The sequence below is a fragment of the Bombyx mandarina genome, chromosome 17 (assembly GCF_030267445.1).
Source record: "Bombyx mandarina strain Sakado chromosome 17, ASM3026744v2".
NCBI classification, from domain to species: domain Eukaryota; kingdom Metazoa; phylum Arthropoda; class Insecta; order Lepidoptera; family Bombycidae; genus Bombyx; species Bombyx mandarina.
In genome coordinates this window covers 5,429,366-5,445,006 of record NC_143223.1, presented here as the reverse complement: position 1 = coordinate 5,445,006, position 15,641 = coordinate 5,429,366, and the positions used below count along the sequence as shown (strand labels likewise).

The 15,641-nt window shown below is 35.8% G+C and overlaps 1 protein-coding gene and 1 long non-coding RNA gene across 3 annotated transcripts in view; both read left to right on the top strand.

Moving 5' to 3' along the window:
- LOC149501113 (uncharacterized) overlaps positions 1–15,641 on the top strand; it is a 271,222-nt gene that overhangs the window by 101,414 nt on the left and 154,167 nt on the right. The gene's annotated exons all lie outside the window — the stretch shown is intronic.
- On the top strand, positions 10,886–15,582 carry LOC114253178 (uncharacterized). Of its 2 annotated transcripts, XM_089734246.1 has the most exons (3): positions 10,886–12,517; positions 13,260–13,500; positions 14,778–15,582. In XM_089734246.1, exons 1-3 carry the CDS (start codon positions 12,503–12,505, stop codon positions 15,014–15,016), a joined length of 495 nt encoding a protein of 164 aa, XP_089590372.1. In that variant the 5' UTR covers positions 10,886–12,502; the 3' UTR covers positions 15,017–15,582. The 2 variants fall into 2 exon arrangements, with proteins under 2 accessions (XP_089590372.1, XP_089590371.1); XM_089734245.1 differs by lacking the exon at positions 10,886–12,517 and having other exon boundaries at positions 13,126–13,500.

The following is a 15,641-nucleotide window of genomic DNA, read 5'->3' as shown; positions in this document are numbered from 1 at the left end:
GTATGAGCGTATCACTACATAGTATAAAACAAAGTTGCTTTCTCTGTCCCTATGTATGCTTAAATCTTTAAAACTACGCAACGGATTTTGATGCGGTTTTTTTAATAGATAGAATGATAGAAGAGGAAGGTTTATATGTATAATAACATCCATTAAATGGTGGAGAAATCAATAATAAATTACAGTTTCCGAAGCAAAGCGAGGTCGCTAGTTTAATATAAGACCACATTATTTGGCCTACTTCTACCGAATTCAATCCCTGCGAATAACTCAATAAAATTTAATTTTCAATATCATGTCTCTAAGCGGATGATGATATTCAGGTTGTGATGTCTACAGGCTCTAGTAGGCAGATCATGAGCTGTTTCGGTCAACTAGTGCAGTAAGGTGTAAGGTTTGTTGTAAAATAATTAAGATAAAATTTATCATGTTAAAGTTAAGGCAATTTTCGGATTGCCCAATAGCAACACTGTTGGTGGGAACAATGGCAGTAGTGGGGACGTGACATAATAAAAAAGGCGGTATTCGGCAGAAAAAGCGGTGTATTCTGTAGTGACCACATATCTAAAGATTGTACAAGTGAAATCTATACTAATATAATAATAAATAATTATAATAATAAAGAGGAAAGATTTGTTTGTTTGTAAGCTACACTGTTCCCGAGTGACATAGGCTATATTTTTTTTATAAAAATAATAATGAGATAGATAAAAACAAATATTATTGAAATGAAAATAAAAGTTCATTAACCTATATTTATGATTTTCTATTTTTAGAAACCTGACGCCAATATAAAGGTTACTGTGTGTGTATTATAATTTTTTTTTTTTTGCCGCCCGAACGAAACCGGAGCGGGCCGCTAGTTACAAATAAAGTAATACAGAATTAAGTGAACCATTGCAATCTGTGTATTCATTTCCCGGCTTTGGAAGTTAAATCTACAAAAGTAAAAAAATTAAATCCAAACATTCATACAAAACCATACATTTTAAATTATTAAAATATGTAAATAAAGTATTATAAAAATAGATATTAATAAAAATAAAAAAGGAGAGATATTCTTGAGAGCGTAATTACGATAACCCATCTTGGCTATATTTCGAATGTGAAATGATTAAAGAGTCATAAAAAAAACTCCATCCGTAGACTTCCATCCATCATTAATTTCTGTCAGCCAAAAGTTTTTAGCCACTTGGCATTTTAGATGATTAATATCTTCAACATATTTTTTTTAACATAAAATATCTCGATACTTATCTGAGTTAATGTGGTTCAAAGTGCTCATAAACACTCACGATAAGCTTAAACATCAGCTATTTATCGTTCTGATATTCCGACCGAACGTATCTCATTGAAGCCGATTTAGTTAGAAGTTAGAACTATTTTGGGGATTAACACAAAGAAGAGATCTACTAGCGAGCGGGTGTAATTGCTCGGAAGATCGACGATCCATAATATTGAATCCATAATAAGTGGACGAGCTCACAGCCCATCTGGTATTAAGTGGTTACCGGAGCCCATAGACATCTACGACGTAATTGCGCCACCCACCTCGAGATATAAGTTCTAAGGTCTCAAGTATAGTTACAACGGCTGCCCACCCTTCAAACCGAAACGTATTGCGGCTTCAGAATAGAAATAGCTGGGGTGTAACCAGTAATTACGCAAATTATAATTTTGCGGGTTTTATTAATATACGATATCTACCGTCACACTTTTTAAAACCCATCGTTATATTATATTGTTCAATAGCGGCCAGCGCAATCTATTTACCCTTATTCATTTCGTTATCCAAACTACGATCCTCGTAAACGGATGCAAGCGATGCGGTCCGGTCCTGTCCGGAACGGAATCGGACACGTTCCGGGTCGTTATCCGCGCGAGCACGTCCGTTCACTCTGCGGCTATCAGTTGTTAAAGCACTCACTTTTATGTAAAAATACTATTGTTCTGGTTTTGAAATAAAAAAAAGAGAATCGCATGTGTATATTTTACTTTTACTTTAAATTTTAATTATAACGAATGAATGATTCGTAATCTGTTTAAAAATATAGAAACATTAGCTGTACCCGTCCGCTTCGCTGGGAATTTAAAATTAGCATTATTATTTCTCAGCCCCACAAATATTCTCATCATTAACGCCCCCGCAACTGGTGTAGGGAGTCCAATACTCATATAAATATTAGCCTATCCATTAAGTACATGTATTTTCTACATGGATACCAAGTTTCAAGTCAATCGGATGCATGGTTCAGTAGTTATAACGGAACATCCGTAAAAACCACTTTAGATTTATATGTATATTATTATAGATAAATTGTATTTTGTTAGGTTTTCGCAAGTACAATACATAATTAAACAACTTTATAATGAAATATTAAACGCATCCATGCATGTCAACCAGGGTTGATAATAACAGTTTTCATGGTCGAGGTGTTTGTTATTCGTCGACATTTGAATATTATGCTAAGTGGCGTCTAATTTTCTGTTAAGGAGGGTAGAAGCAAGTAGGACCATCTCAATGTATTAAAAAGTGTCCCCTGAAAGGGAGCAATTAAGATGGCGCCATAGTTACAAGTAGAATTTTTTTAAAACAGCGTCATAAATGATATTAAATTAAGAAGAAAAGAAACAATTCCTATGTAAATAGGAATAAAAATAAATAGTTGAGATTTTAAATGCTGCTTTTAACTACACAAGTCACGAAAGATATGAAACTTTTCACCTCAGCACACTTCACTCTGCTTAAAACTGCTATATTCATATAATTTCTATTTTCTACACTAGCGCTACTTGGGTGAGTCTTCGGACAATAGCTTGCCCCTTACAGGTGGACGCTTTTTCAATTTGTCCCATAAACAAGATGGTCCTCCTTACCTCTACCCTTCATATTTTCTATGCAAAAATTCTTGACATTTACGTTTCTTTTCACACAGAAAGAACTAACAATATTTTGAGATCTTTTAGTTTGTTTGACTTAGGTTTTCATCTTCACAATGAGAGAATCCCAGGTGTTTGATAATCTTCTTAAGTATTCTAACATTACAGGATCTTACATTATTATATAGTCATATAATGACCACTGAAACTTTATATTAAACTATCCATTGAAGATAGCATTTAAAATTACTTATCAAAATATAAAAAGTTTTCCTTAATGTGGGCAACTTCATGGTTTCTACCTGTAAATTTTTAAACTGCGTTCATACCATAATAATACTTCAGCAATAAAATGAAGCAAACTATATAGAACTGAATATGACGGAATGTTAATTTTAATGATCGTGTATAATTCTTGTTGGTAGGCATTAAAGGACAACCTGGCTACATGAAACTGAGCCTAGTATTTACAGAAACGTTATATTTTAAAATAATATTACTATTCTACTACCTAATATTATCTACTAATAGTCTATATTTTTTTATCTATTTTTTCATTTCAACTTCGTCAACCCTTTTCACTTCTTAAGAGAGAAATTTAAAAAAAATATTCTAAGTGAATTTTAGTGAAAAGCAAGAGAATATATTATTTTATACAAAGAATTCCAGCCGATTTGCGACCTTCGTGTGAATTTAAGAGTCCCTATCAATGCGCACTACGCTCACCTACATTCGCCTCATTCCAGTCTCTTTTGGAAAACTAATGCATTAAAAAAAATCCAAATAATATTACGAAACAAATTATTTATGATATCTACTTAGTCTGACCATAAATACTGTTACAATTAAAAATAAACAAAATATTACATTTGAATTTGGAATTTGTCATTTTTATATGATTGGTCATTGAGTTTTCTCATTTTGGCGCCAATACATTGTACAATATTTTGCGATATTAAAATGGAGTGGGGTGATAAAGAGAAACGAATCGCTGTTATTGCATTACACAAAGTAGGTATGGAGTCAAATGCAATTTTTAAAACTCTCCATACGCTTGGTATTAGTAAAATGTTTGTGTACCGGGCTATTAATAGGTGCAATGAGATCTCCTCTGTTTGTGACAGAAAAAGATCTGGCCGTCCACGTAGTGTTCGTACGAAAAAGGTGATCAAAGCAGTAAGGGAAAGAATTCGAAGAAATCCTGTCCGAAAGCAAAAGATTTTATCTCGGGAGATGAAGGTAGCACCTAGAACCATGTTGCGTATTTTAAAAGATGACTTAGGACTTGCAGCCTATAACAGATAATTAACTGATAATTTAAAAGAGAATATATATAGATAATTTAAAAAACAACTACTGAAGCGGTATGCAAAGGGAGGTCATAGAAAAAAATTGTTTACGGATGAGATTTTTTTTACAATTGAACAACATTTTAACAAACAAAATGACCGTATTTATGCTCAAAGCTCTAAGGAAGCTTCCCAATTAGTCGACAGAGTGCAACATGGGCACTATCATACTTTATTGATGGTTTGGTGGAGTGTTAGCTATTGAGGAGTGACTGAGCCATACTTTTGTGAAAAAGGTATCAAAACATCGGCACAAGTGCATCAAGATACCATTCTTGAGAAGGTAGTGAAGCCCCTTAACAACACCATGTTCAATAATCAAGAATGGTCCTTCCAGCAAGACTCGGCGCCAGGTCATAAAGCTCGGTTTACGCAGTGTTGGTTGGAAACGAACGTTTCGGACTTCATCAGAGCTGAAGAATGGCCGTCATCTAATCCCGATCTTAATCCACTGGATTTTGATTTACCGTCAGTTTTAGAGAGTACGGCTTGCTCTAAACGCCATGATAATTTGGAGTCTCTAAAACAATCCGTACGATTGGCAGTGAAAATTTTTCCCATGGAAAGAGTGCGTGCTTCTATTGATAACTGGCCTCAACGTTTAAAGGACTGTATTGCAGCCAATGGAGACCACTTCGAATAAGCTTTTTATACTTTAAATTGTTTTATATTTATGTATTAAACTAACACACAGTAAAAGTAATAAATGTTATTTGCAATAGTTTTTTTTTGTTTTCCTTTGTAACAGTATTTATGCCAGACTAAGTATACTAATATATACCTATATATAAATCTACAGTGGTTTTTCGGATGTTCCGTTATAACTACTGAACTATGCATCCGATTGACTTGAAACTTGGTATCCATGTAGAAAATACTGTACTGTACTGTATGTATGTACTTAATGGATAGGCTAATATTTATATGAGTGTTGGTCTCCCTACACCGGGGTTGCGGGGGCGTTAATGATGAGAATCTTTGTGGGGGTGAGAAACAATAAAGTTAATTTTAAATGCCCAGCGAAGCCGACCGGTACAGCTAGTCTAATGATAATTCCGTTCTAATATAACACATAGACAGCAATCCCTAGTAGATAGCGGGGATGGAAGCGGACGAGTTCCGGCTGCGTGCGACACCTTCTCCTCTACTTCCGGCAACGTTATCTACGGTCATGCACTTCGGTGACTTCCAAATTGCCATTCAAATTGTAACCTAAACTACTATAACAGAATCAAAATAAATATTGCTAAATACATATTTTATGCAAATAATAAATGTAAAATACATTAAATTCTTTGAGAGGACTTTTTCACCAACCTACATAACCTTGAAAATACCATGTATTTTAAGATGCACATTCAGATTACATACTTTACAAGGAAAGTGAAGTGTTAGTAGAAGGAAAAAATAGTGTCCTAAGAACCTGTACTTGGCAAACGGCAAAACGACCCGTTATTTATTTATAAACTTTAAACAGAGTATTTAAGGGTCAAATTACTTTAATAATCAGCTGCCTTTGCTAGAAGGTGGTACTTGAAGAGAGCAATACAAAGGAATTAACGTAACAACTAACATGAATTTCATACATTGAACGACAATCACAGCGGAATCTGCTTTATTTCATTTGTTCACTTTGGGAAGTTTAACGACGAAAGGAAGATCTTCCACCGAGCGGGTGATATTGCTCGGTAGACCGACGGTCCGAATGTCGTTGTTCGTAACTTGTATATTATATGCGCTTTATCTTGAAAATGTCGTAAGCGAGATTCAGGCATCTGTCAATTATCTTGCGTTGTATGATGGCTACCCGCCACATTCACTAACAAAATAAAACGGCAATTTAATTTTATTCGTTCGCAAATCAGCCGCATCAATACTAAAACCTATAAAGAGCTGTATTTTGATTAAATATTTTCCACGTATATTTTATCGCTTTAATCAAAATCCGATTTCAGTCGTAATTAACGCGTTACATTAATTAAAAGGCATCATTTTCGGCAAGGTCCGATTCGTAATAACGCTCTCATGATGTAGGATAAATTCGTAACGCAGCGACCTGAATACACCACGGATATCTGATAACACTACCGTTCAGAATACTGGGAAATTATGCACACGCACACCTCAATCTAGAGAATATCGATTCTATCGACATACTGGGAAACTGCATAAATTTGTAGAATCACGTTATATGCATAATGAAACAGTCAAACCATTTTGTCGTTTTTTGATGAAGCATGTTGCGGATAATAACATGTACCTACTTTTAGGTTAGGAATATTATGATCTTTTTTTTAGTATAAATAAAGATATTATAGATTATACGATTGAAGTACCTTCAAGTGAGTTGTCTTGATATTCAAAACAATGTAGTGCGAAAGTGGATATCAACGCACAAAACTTTGGAAATCTCCTTACACTCAATAAAGACTTTTGTCGAAGCTTAAATATTATTTTAAAGACAAAAAACTAAATGAGATAAATTACAAAATTTAATATGAATAACAAACAAAAAATCTTAATTTGGCTTCGGAAAATTCAATTGCATAAAAAGACTCCATCTTGATATTTTTAATTCAATCAACGGTGACTTGTTTTTGAAGAAAATTGTAATTTTCTGATTACGACTTATAATTGTTGTTAAGCATTTTATTTTTAGGTACAAATTAATTTTTAATACGTAATAATGTAGTTTTAAATTTTTTTAATGGTTTGTTTTACTTGCAAAAAATTTCATAATTATTACCTTAGGTTTAAAAATAGTCATACGTGAAAAATCACGGAAAAAAAACTACAAAAAACATTGACACACACTTTTTTCTTTAAATAATTACTAGCGGACCTGACAGACGTTGTCCTGCAAAAATTCATTCAAGTCGATCCAGCCGTTTAGTTGTAGTATAGAGAAATAACCTAGATACCAACTGCAGCGCCATCTGCCGGGCTGATTTGTGAATTTAAACCATCCAGGGTGCCACCCAAACGCACACAAAAAAAATCATTCAAATCGGTCCAGCCGCTTAGGAGTTCAGTGACAAACACACGCACATAAGAGATATATATATGTATATTATATAAAGTCTAGATGATCCGGCAGGCTTCGTAGTGCCTCAATCGATAAATAAAAGACACATCAAGGGGACACATCAAAGGAAAAACTAAATTGTTTGTTTTTATATACTTCCGAGTTTTTTTATATTTTTTCACCTTTTAAGCCTTCCCTGGACTTCCACGAATAATTCAAGACCAAAATTAGCCAAATCGGTCCAGCCGTTCTCGAGTTTTAGCGAGACTAAAGAACAGCAATTCATTTTTATACATAGAGGTAATTAACAAAAACTCACATGTGCTAACTAGCTGGCACTAAATAATATAACCCTAATCCGCATTCAAAAGAGGTTCCACGAAAATGAGCCAAACAAATAGCTGTAGAAAACCTTTCTGCGGTGGCAGCTTTGCGAAAAACTTTAACGATGGACATGAATACGCTTTTAGGGACCCGATAGTGGCGATGCAGTGCAGCTCTGCTTCCGACTACGAAGTGAATAGAACTGTATACCTCTTTTAAGCTTACGTGCTCCGGTAACAAGGAGGTCGTGAGTGTTATGTAATTGCAAAGTAGTCATGTCTGTTTCATTATGAAAATAAAATGACGTACTTAGTACTTTTTTTATATAGTGATGTTTTGATATAAAATTAAAAGTGGAATTTTTAAATATCTTTATGTATATATTTCTTCTGTTCGTGTATTTGTCACTGAACTCCTCCTAAACGGCTGGACCGATTTGAATGATTTTTTTTGTATGCGTTCTGGTGGCACCCTGGATGGTTTTGATTCACAAATCAACCCGGCAGATGGCACTGCAGTCGGTATCTAGGTTATTTCTCTATACTACAACTAAACGGCTGGATCGACTTGAATGAATTTTTGCAGGATAACGTCTGCCGGGTCCGCTAGTTATTGAGTATATGTTAACTTCGACTGCGCTAAAATTCTGAAGCTCTAACTTCAAAACGATTTTTAGGACCTTTTTTTTATTGCTTAGATGGCTGGCCGAGCTTACAGCCCACCTGGTGTTAAGTGGTTACTGGAGCCCATATACATCTACAACGTAAATGCCGCCACACACCTTGAGATTTAAGGTCTCAGTATAGTTACAACGGCTGCCCCAACTTCAAACCGAAACGCATTACTGTTTCACGGCAGTAATAGGCAGGGCGGTGGTACCTACCCATGCGGACTCACAAGAGGTCCTACTATGTTTGCTGCAGAAACTTATCCTTTAATACGGATACTGAAATTCGGTTTAGCTGTATCCCTGAAGTTGCCCATACCTTTAAGCTGCAGTGACCAATCACGGTCCATCCGGGGCATAATGTCTACAGACGAAATAAATTAAAATTAAAAAAATTAAACGTGGTAACGAACGGGAATTCAGTAAAGTAACTAAACGCATGCATATATTAACGCATTTGTCTGTGTTTTACTCTGTGATTAATTTCTAACATTCTCGCTCTGCTCTGAAGTTAGAAATTATTTCAAATCGAATGATATTTATCTAAACTTAATATAAAAAAGGGTCTTATAACTATTAGATACTCATACAAAAACTTTCGAAGAAAAAATAACAGTCATTGAAAATAAATAAAAAATCATTTTTTTATTTATTGCATAGATGGTTGGACGAGCTGACAGCCGACCTGGTGTTAAGTGGTTGCTGGAGCCCATAGACATCTACAACGTAAATGCCGCCACCCACCTTGAGATGAGTTCTAAGGTCTCAGTATAGTTACAACGGCTACCCCGCCCTTCAAACCGAAACGCATTACTGCTTCACGGCCGAAATAGACAGGGTTGTTGTACTCACAAGAGGTGCTCCCACCAATAAAAAATTCAGTACACATCCCCAGACAGATTGTCCAAATAGGCAGATCGACTCCAATTCATGACAACGAGAAAAACCATGACCTTAGAATATGTAACGAAAAATATGACTGTATTTGTTCACGGTAACTTTAGATGTCAAATACATTTCTCAACGTCATCTCGGATCCTCCCGATCCACTAACGGTGCTTTTAGGTACTTCAAGCACCGGTCACCGTTCTCGTCGAACCCGTCGCTTGCGACGAAGGGCTCGACGAGTAAATTAACTCTCAGACACAGCCCACTGAGTTTCTCGCCGGATCTTCTCAGTGGGTCGCGTTTCCGATCCGGTGGTAGATTCTGCGAAGCACGGCTCTTGCTAGGGTTCGTGTTAGCAACGTCATAAGGTTTGAGCCCCGTGAGCTCACCTACTAAAGTTAGGGTTACGCTGACATAGCCCCTAGGGCTATCAGCTTAGGTAGGAAAAAAAAAAAAAAAAAAAACATTTCTCAAAGGTACTCAAAGAACGTGTTAATTAACCTCGCTCATTTTAGAGGCATCTACTAATTTCGTGAACGCGTCACCGAATATGACGAAGTCTTATGTTTTGAATCATTCTAAATGTCTCAATGCTTAGACTTGCTATAAACTCCTAAACAAATACAAAACAAAACGATTGAAAACAATATTATAATGACGTGTTCCATTTAAATTATATATTTAGTTGTAATTTGAAAAAAAAATCGGAAAGAATTTATTTCGAATCTTATGTACAAGTAGCCTAATTTACATGTAGATATGTGTATATCTAAATAAGCTCAAAACCAAGCTGTTGTTAAGTGGTTACTGGTGCCAAAACACCGTCATTCGTCTCGAGATTTGAGATCGATAATCGCACCGTAATGAACCGTTCTATACTTCAATAACGAAACGCATCAAAAAGTTGCTACAACGAATTTAACTCACACACAGCATTTCTTCGTATCAATACGTCAGGCGCTTTACCCTGCTAACTCTTCAGTCACTTTCCAATTCATCACCCAAATATAATACGTACATCAAATAATAGTCAAGAGTTTATTCTACAAATAATACATACACACGAGCACAATAGTGCCTCCGTAACAAGGAAGCCTCTGCGCCTTTGTGACAAAGCGTTTGCGGTTGGCGTGAAAACCGACGCGACGCCTGAGAAACTCGCCTCTTGCAGCCCGTGAAATGTCCGTACATGCTTGTTGCCGCGACGTTAGACTTAGCCAGCTTTTGCGCCTTAAGCATTTTCGTGAACTATTTTTTCGGCTTAGGCGTTTGTTGAATAGACATAATCAAATTATCGATGCACTTATAATGAACTTATATGTATAGAATGACGTCACTACAATATTGAGTAGTACAACATTAATTAGATTCGTAGCGTTAAAGAAATTGGCAATGGCAATTTAGAAGTTTTGATAAAAATCTCTATTTAATATTGTTACTAATTTATCTTAATTAGTTTTTACGTGTCTTTAATTATCATAGAATGATTTCAATGAACCAATTCTGGACAATTCTAGAGACTATGTTAGAATTTACATGTAAAAAATAAATTGTGAACCACATTTACGCCTAGTTATTTCGTATGATTTCCCACCAAGAGTCGGCACGGCATGTTACGGAAACCGCTCAGCGATTCTCGTCGACGCTTCAAGCTCTAATGGCCTCTATTCACAGAACGCCGCAGAAGTGTCACTCTGGGAAAATGCCACATTGTTGCCGGTCGCCACTAAAGGCTTATCCACCACGCACGAACTCCGTAAAAAGGTACTAGAATTCGTTATTATGTACGGCGTATATTAAATTTTGTCTGACCTCCGAGTCTGAACATGAAACGTGATCTAAGCTTTTGCCAATTACAATTTAACGCCTCTTTAATAGGTATCGACATTAATTATTTTTACAAAAGGAAATCTTTAAAATATTCTTCTTTGCGAGAATATCGAAACGACGGAGAAACCCCATTACGGAAGCTACATTAATAAAGCAACCCTAAAAGTTCCTTTCATCAGTTACAATGCTTTAGATTTAGATTTCAATTTATTTTCGGCGAGATATTGTTCTATATTTCATTTCCAACACCCACTCGACTGAAAACAAACAAAATCATATTTTCATGAATAAATAACTCCGAATTCTCTCAAGGGACGCTACAAAAATCGTGTTTTGCTTTCCTCTCCAACTTGAGTAATAAAAGCGCCGTCCACTTGTGCATTTTGAAAGGAAGTGGGGTGAAAAAAGTGGAAATAAAAAGTGGCATAACCGAGAGCGTTCGACCGCACCACGCAGACGAGTCAGAATTTAAATTAACCACTTCATATTCCGGCTCGCATGCTATGAAATATTTATACGGCCGCAGGGTGCGCGCACCAACAATCTGCATTATTTTAACAGTTACCAACTCTTACCAAACCGCATCTAAATAAATATCTGTGAAGCCAACCTCTCTGAAGTTAATAATTCAACAACTCAAACCTAAACCTCTGTCTGCATTGCAATTTTAAATAGTTAAACTAATAGGTTTTTGATAATTATTCACAGAGGTTTTCGATTACAATATCAGTAGTATTGTATTATATTTCTTTTTTTTTAGGATTGAAGGATTACTAGTTGTCCGGAGGCCTTTCCAGTTTCACCAGGACAGGTGGGCGAGCAAAGGCTCAGCCAGGTGGGATGGGATTTGCTAACAACTGCCCGGGTACCTCTGAAGGAGACCTGACAACTTGAGTTGAGAGCAACTGCTTCGCGAATGAATCTACTACCGGATCAGAATCGCGACCCGCTGAGAAGATCCAGCGAGAAGTTCAGCGGACTGATGCATGGGTTAGACTGCGCGCCGAACTCTTTGCCGAGTTCGACGAGTACGGTTACCGGGGTCCTTAAGCCTGCTCCTAGTGTTAAAGCTGAAGGCGTTTAGTGCAAAGGTTATTGGATCTGATGGATCCGTAAGGATCCTAGGGCGTCGACGGTGACGGACTTCTGCGTGATCAGGATTTGGGGAGTAGTCAGCGGCGGCAACGATAAGGCAATTATCATGACGATTTTATTTCTGTCGGCGTTCGTGACTGTCTAATTAATTTTCGCAAAAATAAGAAGATGGCGCCTATCCATTGAAATTTACAATATTTGACCAACGTAACACTAGCAAAATGATTTACTATTATAGATATATGATATAGATCAATGTTTGTAGAAAAAACCCAAACTGGGATTTTTACAAATATTTGTCATCTATCTTTGAATCACCATTTAATTTTGTATTTTGAGCCGATATACACAATTAATTAGCAAGTTGGTTCAGAGACTTATAAGTCAGGATGTTGTGAGAATAATTTTCATTTGGAAATTCTAAATGCTTTAACCAGCTACAAGATGGAATATTATACGGTAAGTTTAAAAACGATTTATTTTTAGGTTAAATTCGTAAATTAAATTTGTAAACTCCGCTATATATTTGCCGCCAAATTCTGGGCATTGAAAACATAGAAACATGCTAAATGTAGCTGGCCAGAAAAAAACATGACTTTACGAAACGTATCCATGCTACTTGCAATACAGCGTAAACAAACACCCTTACGCATTGTTAATGATGCTACTTTTTCAGGTTATTAGATTTTCTTTGGGGATACCGCAACTCCCTTTTCATTTTTATGTACTCCAGGCATAAAGTTAGGTACCTACTATTAATTTATGTCAGTAGGTCAATTGTTATGCAAGAAGACCGTATAGAAGTTACGTTTTATCTAACGTATAATCCTTTTTTTCTTGATAAAAGGCACATGTTGTCTGGAATACAAAAAATATTTCTGTACAACATGTATACGAAATTTCATGATAATTAGTTGAGTACTATAAACTTGAAATCGTAATAAACAAATATACGAACACATTTTCGCATGTAATTTATTACTATTTACGACCTTGTACCTATATTTAAAGAAACAGTTTATTGACACGTTCTTTACACCGAGTATGAGACAAAAAAATCTTTTTTTTTATTGCCCTTGTAGGCAGACCAGCATACGGCCCACCTGATGGTGAGTGGTTACCGTCGCCCATGGACTTCAGCAATGCCAGGGACAGAGCCAAGCCGCTGCCTACAAATTCATGCGACTTATATTTGTTTCAGAAAATATACATCGCAATTCTCGTGTTATTTTACACGGGAGTGCAAAGAATACATTCCGCAAAAAGCAAAGATATCGACATAAAGGAAACTTCGAATCCAGCAGAGATTGAATCAAATCCATTAGCAACACTAATATTGGATCGAAATGAAATGGAAGCTGTCAACCACAGAAGACACACCGAGCCTCTGTCGAGAGTGAAACGACAATTCGGATATGACCCCTATTATTATAATAGGCGAAGTAAGTATAGTTAACAGCTATTATTCAAATAATTTTTACTGGTGGTAGGATCTCTTGTGAGTCCGCGCGGGTAGGTACCACCACCCTGCCTATTTTTGCCGTGAAGCAGTAATGCGTTTCGGTTTGAAGATGTGTGGGCTAGCCGTTGTAACTATACCTACTAGATACTTTAGAACTTATCTCAAGGTGGGTGGCGCATTTACGTTGTAGATGTCTATGGGCTCCAGTAACCACTTAACACCAGGTGGGCTGTGAGCTCGTCCACCCATCAGCTATAAAAAAAATCCAAGTAAATCCAAATATAAATCAAATAAAACCGATTTGGCTACCTAAAAATTACTCAATTTTAAAGAGGCGTTGTGATATTTTATATTATACCAGACCTTACTCAGATTTTTTGTGTCATTTCATATACGTAGGTACATACTTTTTAAAAATAAACACCACACTATGCTTGCCGTTGCCCTTACTCAAGTAAACAAATGAATGGTAGGAAATGTCAAATATCGCTTAAGTTACATACCTATATGTATAACATTTAATGGTTAAAAGTTATTTGGCATTTCTTTTTCAGTTTTGATTCTATTTTCCGATGATATCATTCCATTCAAGTGTACGTTCATAAAAATTAGTTGATTTTTAAACACTCCATGTAAACAGAACGTCTAACATTTTCGACACGGACTTTTCTAAAAAGTACTAAGTAGGCTATGTAATATAACTAATCTACTACTAGTGATGCTAACCGCTTTAGCTGTTACTTCTCTAACAACAATCTCCGGTTAAATATTTGAAAAATGAAAACATAATTCCAACTATTTTTACCGGCAGAACAGACTTTAATCAGAGGCTTTGGAAATAATTTGTTTTTCTGATAGATATAATATATTTTTTTTATAAATTCATTTTTTTGCACTACGGGCTAACATCCTTTCGGTTAATTGATTTTACACTAAGTAAACCCATCTAAAACTTATAGGAAATTAGGGGCAGCTTACGTAGGAGAAATAACGGTTATTATTTTAAAAAAAAAACATTTTTTTATATCGGGGAATTCAATTTACAATTATTACCCTGGGAAAAAGAACTAACAATTACCGTTGACTAATTTTGTCATCGACTATTACATATACGATTCACAAAATTTTACATCTAGTCCTCATCTCTTGTAAAAACATATTATTATACGCATACATATATTTTTAATCAATAAACACACTTTTTTATGTACCTACATAAATGATATAGGTACTTAAACAGAGCTGTTTGTATTTTAGATCGTCCACTCCCTATTTTGATTGGGGGCGGTTTTGGCATTGGTGTTGGAGGCTGGGGCAATGGCAGGGGATTTGGTGGAAGAGGATTTGGTGGGAGAGGATTTGGCGGGAGAGGATTTGGCGGGAGAGGATTTGGCGGGAGAGGCATTGGTGGACGAGGTATCGGCGGTAGAGGTTTTGGTGGTCGAGGAATTGGCGGTCGAGGCGTGGGTGGTGGTGGACGTGGTGGTAGAGGATAATTAACTTAATGAATTCTATAAATATAATAAAAGACTGGTTAAGAGTATTATTAGTAAAGTCCAATAAAACTTACTAAATATAGATGAGAAAAATTAATATAGAAAGGGACAAGAAGAGCATAAATAGATACAAACCAGCAGGATAACAATTTCATTTGAGTACCACACGAATATTCTTCGTGCATAAATCAAATGATCTGCTGGTACGCGCATCACACAAAAACTGCTAAAGTTAAACACAAATATGTTTAACTTTATAAAAACTTAGTTCATAAGAGCGCCTACCTATAATACTCGACATTACTAATTTCTGAATCGAGCAACTGTTATATTCCGTTTTAATAAAGAAATACAAATTCAAGAGTCAATTTACTAAACGCGGGTGAATTCGCGGGTTCCGCCAGTTTGATAATAGTAAACATGATATTACTTATGGAGTATCTGACAAGGGTATATTTACGCAGTAAAAGCTTAATGCTAAATGGTAATAAAATCAAATAATAAGTCGTTGAGGAAAAATCTATTTTAGAGTTTGTTAAAAATGAAAATATTGTGCATCCGATTCTCCTCTATATTGAAATAAATAAATTTGAAGTAAAACTGTCTTTGATTTAGAAATAAAGAA